The following is a 7,982-nucleotide window of genomic DNA, read 5'->3' on the forward strand; positions in this document are numbered from 1 at the left end:
GTTCTTGTGTGGTTTCCTCAGCCTGTTACTAAATCAATTAGCCAGTCTCTGAAGACCATGGCCTAGATGAGATGAAGTCTACTACTACTACTACATGAAGGATGATGGAACAACAACACAAAAAAAAATCAAAAAATTTTAGGAAATAAGGTGAAAGTGAGAAAAACCTCTGCATGAGGCCTGTATTGATTTTCTATTGCTGCTTTAAATTACTACAGACATAGTGGCTTAAAACGTCACAATTTTACCACCTTACAGCTCTACTGGTCTGAAGTCCAGTGGGCTTACCTTCAAAATGAAGGTGTCAGCTGGGCTGTATTCCTTCTGGAGGCTCTAGGGGAGAATCAGTTTTCTTGCCTTTTCCAGCTTCTAGAGGCCACCTGCATTCCTTGGCTGGTGGTCCCTTCATCTTCAAACTAGTGACAGCTTGTTGAGTGTTTCTTGCAAGTCTCTTGACTCTTCTGTCCCCTCTTCTACTTCTAATCCTGGATTATCTGGGTAGGCCCAGTTTAGTCATATTAAGGTCAGCCGATTAGCAAACTTAATTCCATCTGCTACCTTAAACTCCCTTTTGTTTTGTATCACAACAGATTAACAGGTTCCAATGATTAGGACTTGGACAGGGGGTGGGGGGTCGGGGCATGGAGGCATTATTCCAACCACAAACCTGAACAGTGCTAAGTCTACAGAGCTGAACACACAATTTTTAAGGGGAGAACTGTGTCTATCTGGCAAATACTTTTTTCTTTTTTTTGTGTGTGTGTGGGCCTCTCACTGCTGTGGCCTCTCACGTCGCGGAGCACAGGCTCTGGATGTGCAGGCCCAGCGGCCATGGCTCACAGGCCCAACCGCTCCATGGCACATGGGATCCTCCCGGACCGGGGCACAAACCCGCGTCCCCTGCATCGGCAGGCGGACTCCCAATGACTGCGCCACCAGGGAAGCCCCTGGCAAATACTTTTGATGGGCCAGTCTAGTTACAGAAAGGTGGCCTCAGGGAGGAGCCTAGTGGGCTAAGGCAAAACAGCAGGAATCACCCCAAGGAATAAAAAAGTGGTTAAGAATCATGAGGTAATGGATAAAGGCAGTTATAAGGAGGGAAGGACCTTGCCATAGGAGGGGGTCAGTCAGTGAGCAACCCCCAAGGGAGAAACAGCCAACAAGTTCGAGAACAGTGTTGTTACATATTCAGCTAAGACCTTGGCTGTGCTTAAATACCAGACCTCCCACCCATCTCCCAGATTCTGAGTAAAAATCCAAAAACCGCCTTGTTCCAGTGGAGACAGGCTGTGTGCTACACGGAGTCAACTAATGAGGAAAAACATGGGAAACCACACCACAAAAACTTGCAGACAGCTTGAGGAGGGCCCAGGACATGGGGAAGAAGGGCGGTAGGTGACTCAAGACAATGTTGTTTAATTTACAAAAGGACGGAGGCCCAGCTAACTGCAGGGCAGGAGCTGTCACTAGAGCAACAGTGGTCTGCACCTATGAGAGCAGCCGAGACAAGGCTAAGTTCAATCTGAGGACACTTGGCATCTTGCCATCTGGGCTGCCCAGCCTTCTCTGCTTACACCCTGCTTCAGGAACAGACTTTAATAAACCTTCCCAAGCCAAGTGGAACTCATTCATTCACACTGAGCTAGAAAGTCAAATCCTATCACACACAGACTGAAGACACTGAACAGCAAGAGGGGAAAGGCCTGACCACCACACCCTAGTGAGAGCTACCACTGTGGGGATAGGTCAGGGACAATCGCTCAGCCACTCTCCGGAAGCACCCGGTAGATGGCTGAGCACAATCCTTCCTGACAGCCGAGCAGGCTCAAACTGTAGTGTGATCTCTCAGCAAGATAAAAATGATTAGAGAAGCAGTGGTTGGTTCCTTTTACACTGGGCAAGTTCCTGTAGTGTGGATCAAGACTGGGAAAGATTTATTCCCCTGTCGGAAGGGGATGTGCCCTGAAGCTAACTCAAATGCAGAATCTTACCATGTAGGCCTCTTCCGTTATGCATCTCAAGGTTGAATCCGTGAAAGGCCAAGTTCACCTTCTGAGGGAAGTGGCCCACCTGAATCACTGCTAACACAGACTCGTAGGACTCTAGACCTGGCCGATGTTTGTTGGTCAGGGCCCAGGCAGGCCTGCCTCACCTCTGCCCCATGGGACAGTAGTGGACCCGTGTTCATCTCACCAGCATCCAAACCTCAGTCTTCCTTCCTGACTGGCCTGAGAGTCTCCCTCCACATGCCAGGGGCTCGCTCAAGAATGGGTATGTGACCCACTCCTGGGCAATGAGTTATGACAAAGGGCTTCTGGAAGTTTCCTTGAACCACAAGAAGGTTTTTCTTCTTCCTCTGTAATGGTCTAGTATCTTGATACGCTGCCTGGAATTGCTACAGCCATCTTTCCACCAGCCTGATGAAGCCAACACTGAGGATGATGGAGCAGAGAGGAAACACTCGTTTCCTTCATGGGAAGCTGAATCAACCCCCTATGACAGGACAGCACTCCCTGCCACGTGAGAGAACTGAATTTCCTGGCTGTCCAGGCCTGCCTGAGACAGGATGTCTGTAGCAGGAGTTCAAGCCAAGTGGTGTGAAAAAGACCCAATCACAACTGATATTTTGGGAAGTAAAATGCTAGGTGAGTGCGGAGAAGGTGGTCACATGTCACTCGGGTGGCTATACCTGGAGCTTTGTGAGGCTGGCTGTAGCATCAAGGCTTGGAAACACTGTTCCCAGGCTGATGAGGCAACGCCCTGTCATCCCCACGTCTGTGCCTCCCGGCATTCGACCTCCTCCAGGGAAGTCGCCTGGGATTCTCCTCCTCATGTTTGAAAAGAATCCAATAAACACGTCCCTGGGAATTAATGTGTCTTCGGTTCACGTGGAGGACTAACCACCTGCTCTCTAAAGTGCCTGTTCAGAATGCAGTTAAAGCAGAAAGCTGAAATGCAAGCTTGCCACTGGGGATGGAAGGACGGCAGATGCAAAAGGCAAGATGGGTTTAGAAGCACATCTCCCAGCAGCAGAGGAAGCTCAGCCGCATCTGCTTGGTGGCAATCCAGAGGCCTCTTTGCCTGTGGCTACTCCAAGAAGGGGGAGGGAAAATGAGCTTGCTTCTCCCTGTTTACATTAATCCTGTTTCCTGTTTGAGTTTTAGGCATGTAAAAGGCTTCTGTTTCCTCAGTTGAGACATTTTAATCCTCAATGAGTATTCTGGGTGAAATTCCCTAGAGGGGACATTCAGTGTGGTGAACAGTGACATCGGTCTTGGGGCACAAAAGTGCGCTTGGCACTTACTGGTTGGGTGACCCCAGGCAATGTTATTACTTCATTCTTGAACTTCAGTTTCCTCATCTATAAGATGGGGATAATAATAGCACCTGTTTCAGAATCATGAAGATTAAATACGTTAATGCAAGGGAGACATATGTGCCTGGCACACAGTAAGCCCTAGATGAGTGTGAGCTACTGCTATTGATACTCACTGTCTTCAACAGGGATGGAAGCTTCACACAGAAAACAGTAGGTTTCAGCCACTCACATGTTATCCTGGTTCCTGAAACGAGCTGCCCTCACCCCAGTTTTTCCAAGCACATCAACATAGTTGTCCTTTATCTCTGCAGGAGTTCGATTCGAGACAACTGTCCTATGGCTTTCATCTGCATAACAGAACCGCTTTGGGGGACAAGACAGGAGAGTTTAACCTTCAAACCTGATTGACTTGGATGCACTCCTGTCAATATAAAAGATTTTTGTCCAGAGCCGTGGAGAAGCCGAGGCCGGCCCTCCGGTTGTACTTCCAGCTCATGGCCCAGTCGTAGTCTTGCTGCAGATTCTGCTGCAGGGTGTCGGCCACCTTCTTGCTGAGGGCCATGTTGGGCCTGCCGACCATGTTGGGGGGGGTGACTGAATGAAGGGGACAGATTTTTAAAGCCACGCATGAGTTTGAGAAATTTCAGTTTCTGTTCCTCGTTTTCAAAGCCAGCAGTATCCCATTGGCCAAACTGAGTTCCCGTCTGCTTCCTGGTGTCAGAAACTTCCGTCCTGCCCGACTCACGATCGATCTCTTCTTGCAAGGCCTTTCGCCTCACCTGGTCTATGTGCACCTCGTCCGTGTTGCCCTTCTTTTCCAACACTACCTCCAAGTCCGTGTCTGGCTGCTCCTCCCAAGGTTCTCCTGCTACTCTGCTCTCCTGCCTCTTCTTCTTCCTCTTCAGGGCGGGCTCCTGAGTGTCTGCCTGCTCTGTCTTTTTCCTGGACTTCATTTTCTTCTTCACAGGGGCCTTGGGCTCATCTCCTATTGGGATGTATTCTGGAGCTTCAACTTTGACTGACTTCTTTTTACTTCCTTTCCTACGGCTGCTCTCCACAGACCTGGAGAGCTCAGGGTGCCCCAGGGGGATATCTCCCTCCTGGTGGATTTTCTTTTTCTTCTTCATCTTCATGTTGTGTTCCCTGGGGCTCCCCTGCTTCCGTTTCTGTTCCGAGGCTGCCTGCTCAGGGACGCCACCTTTCCCAGCTGAGCAAGTGTACAAAGCATCCCTGGCCTCACAGAACCAAGGGTCCCTGGCTGAGAAGGCTGTAGCTCCCTGTGCCTTCTTCTCCTTCTTGTGTTTTTTGAGCTTCTTGCCAGCTCTGGTCACCCCCTCGCCCTGCCTGGGGTCTGGGGAGGTCTTCACCCTTGAGCCAGGGGACACGGACTTTCTCTTCTTCTTCTTTTCCCTACCGAGGGACTCAGAAGGACCTAGTGCCTGCTTTCTGGGGCTGGGCGATGGCTCAATCCGTCTGGCACGTAGCATGGTCTCAGGTTCTAGGGGCTCCTCGCAGACGGTGCTGTGGTCCTTCTTTTTCTTCATTAGAGGCATTTCGGGTGCCTGCTCTTGGACCATATTCTTCGAGGGTGATGTGGCTCTTGTGGGACAAACCTCCGCAAAATAACTGTCACTGTTTAAAACCGAGTGTTGAGTCTCTGGTTCTTTAACTACCTTCTTTTTCTTCTTCTTCTTTTTCTCTGGGAGCCCAAGGCCCAGGTCTCCCTTGTGAGTCTTAGTGATCATTCCCGAAGGCCAAACTTCCCCGCCTCCACGTGAGAGCCCGTTCCACCGTCCAAAATAATTATTGATAGGTAAGGGTGTACTATTGTCATTTGTTGTTTTGTTTTTGGGTTTTTTGGTAGATTCATTGTTTCTTCTTATCCTGCTGGTTTCTTTTGTGATTAGATGACTTTCGTTGTCTGCATTTTGACTTTTTATTCTTTTTGTATAATTACTACATGATTTTCCCCCCTTGGGTTATAATGAGGCTTATGTAAAATACCTTAAGATGATAATACCCTATTTTAAACTGATAACAACTTAACTTTGAGAGCATTCCTAAACTTTACAATTCTCCTTTCCTCCACGTTTTAGGTTATTGATGTTGCAGTTCACATATATTTTATATTGCATATCCAATAACGGATTACAGTAGTTATGGCTATTTTCAATATTTTTTAACTTTTAAACTAGAGTTATAAGTGAATTATGCAATATCATTACCACATTAGACAATCTGACTTTGACTATATAGTCACCATTACCAGGAAATTTTACACTACCTTCATATGTTTTTACGATGTTAGTTAGTATCCTTTTACTTGCATTCAAAGAACTCCCTTTAGGATTTCTTTCAAGGCTGTTCTAGTGGTGATGAACTCCTTCAGCTTTCATTTGTTTGGGTAAGCCTTTATTTTTTCTTTATTTCTGAAGGACAGCTTGGCTGGGCATAGTGTTCTTGGTTGATAATTTTTAGTATTTTGAATATATTATCACATACCTTTATTATAGTTTAATTTTTTTAATCATTTCTTTTTCTTCTCATCCTCTGTCCCTTGCTATTGTTTTGGGCATATCTATTCTTCCTTGGATACCCTGTAATTCATTGTCCATTCCTGAATGTCTTTGTTTTTTCCTTCAGTTTTTGTCCTGAGTTTGTTTAGCATCCATTCATATTTTCCTCTTGTTTTTCCAGTTCTATTTTCAGACTTCGAACTTTTGATTTATGCTGTTTTCTCATATCAGCGATTACTTGTTCAGTGACATTAAATTCATTTTGGAAAGTCGTGTTAGTGTTTATGTGCCTCATAGTTTTCATCTTTTAGGTTTTAATGCACCAAAGTATCTTGATAATCATTTTCTGCTTTATAATTATTGGAATTTCTATTAGATGTTGAGTGTCTTTTGTCTTCTGTTCATGTTTATTTCTGTTACATTTTCCTGGAATAGCAATAGCAAAAGGGGAGTTTGGATGACTAACTCAGTTCCTTACTTCATGAGTGCTCTCTAATGTTGCTACAGGGAGTGAAGTTTTTTAAATAAACAGTTTAAATTTTTTTTTTATTGCTGTTGTTGCTATCCTGTATTTTTCTTAGTTTCAATTCTATGTTGGTTTAGTAGGATATTTTATTTTTACTCACCTTCTTTTTTTCCCTTCACCATCAACAATTCAGGGCTACCTCCTTCTTCCAGGGAAGGAGTGGTACCCTTCTGTAATGGTTATCTATGGATGCATAATAAATCACCCCAAAACTTAATGGCTAAAAATAATATTTGCTTATGATTTTGTGAGTTAGCAGAGAAGAGCTCAACTGGGACAGCTTGTCTATGCCTCACATGGTATCCACTGGGCTCACTTATGCCAATGCAATTTGGGATTGAAGATCCAAGATGGCTTTGGTAACTTCTGCTAGGATGACTGGAGGACTGGGGACTTTCTCCTTGTGGCGCTTTATCCTCCTTATGGAACTTTATCTTCCTAGTGGCACTTTATCCTCCTTGTGGCACTTTATCCTCCAGGAATTATCTCCTCTCAAGACCTTTCAACTTCATGTCCTTTTGTGTTCATGTAATTTCCAGTGGGGTAGCTTGACTTCTTCACATGGTGGCTCAGAGTTCCAACAGGTCACAAGTGCAAGGTGCAAGGACTCTTAAGGCCTAGCTTCAGAAGTTACATAGTCTCACTTCTTCCACAATCTATATCTCACAGAAAGTCACAATAGGAACCCGGATTCAAAACTCCATCTCTTAGTGGGAAAAATGCAAAGTCACATTGCAAAAAAAAAAAAAAAGGCACAAGAGATGAAAGAATTGTTATGGCCACCTCTGGAAATGTTTCTTAAGTGCTGGGAATTACTTCTCAAGACTGCTGCCTCTAGTTCCATATACTTCCTGAACTCCTTCCTTTTGAGTCCTTAGTAGTTCTTTTTCAGATTTACCAGGGCTTAGATATATTTCCAGTATTTTCTGACTTGAGGTGAACCTTCTACCTCTGGAGCTGAACCCTAATTGATACTATATGTGTGCCACTACCACCATGACCCGATTCCACCTGTATTCACCTCTCTTCTTTGTATTCCCTACTAACTTCACTCTGTTCTGAGTTCCAGAACCAACTATGCTGCTCTTGGATGATTATTTCCTCTTTAAAAATAAAGTTCATAGAATTTTTCCCAGTTATGCTGCAAATGACCTAATTGTGGGGCTATAGGCCAACTTCAGACAGAGAGACAGGGAGAGAGACAGGGAGAGGGAGAGGGAGAGAGAGAGAGAGAGAGATTCAGATTTAAGCAGCTACCATTATCCTATCTAATCTTACAGTGAGACTCTCATAATTTCATAATTACAAATCTGAGATTGAAGTGTTGCCATTCTGTGTCTTTGAGAACACGTCACATATTGATATCTAAGTGCTACCTTAAACATTCTTATATATTCAAAATATATTTAAGAACTAGGAAAAACTATATGCAGAATTCTCAGAACATCTTTGATTTAGATGTCCCCTAAGGAAAAAATTTTAATAAGAGAAAATTAAAATAAAAACAAGAGATGGAAATATTTCCACTGAATGTTGTCTAGATTTTTGCTCAATGTATTAATATATTATTGCATTCCACTGAGCAGCACAAAATGCTTTCTAAGTCTTGGTCAGTCACTCG

At 44.7% G+C, this 7,982-nt stretch overlaps 1 protein-coding gene across 1 annotated transcript; it reads right to left on the bottom strand.

Moving 5' to 3' along the window:
• Window positions 1-3,706: 3,706 nt before the first annotated feature.
• Window positions 3,707-5,064, bottom strand: LOC132426330 (lysine-rich nucleolar protein 1-like). Its single transcript, XM_060013199.2, is given in 3 exon segments — window positions 3,707-3,760; window positions 3,762-3,908; window positions 3,910-5,064. Coding segments are annotated over 3 exon segments (1,356 nt in total).
• Window positions 5,065-7,982: the final 2,918 nt, after the last annotated feature.

Source organism: Delphinus delphis, chromosome 5 (genome assembly GCF_949987515.2).
Source record: "Delphinus delphis chromosome 5, mDelDel1.2, whole genome shotgun sequence".
Lineage (NCBI taxonomy): Eukaryota > Metazoa > Chordata > Mammalia > Artiodactyla > Delphinidae > Delphinus > Delphinus delphis.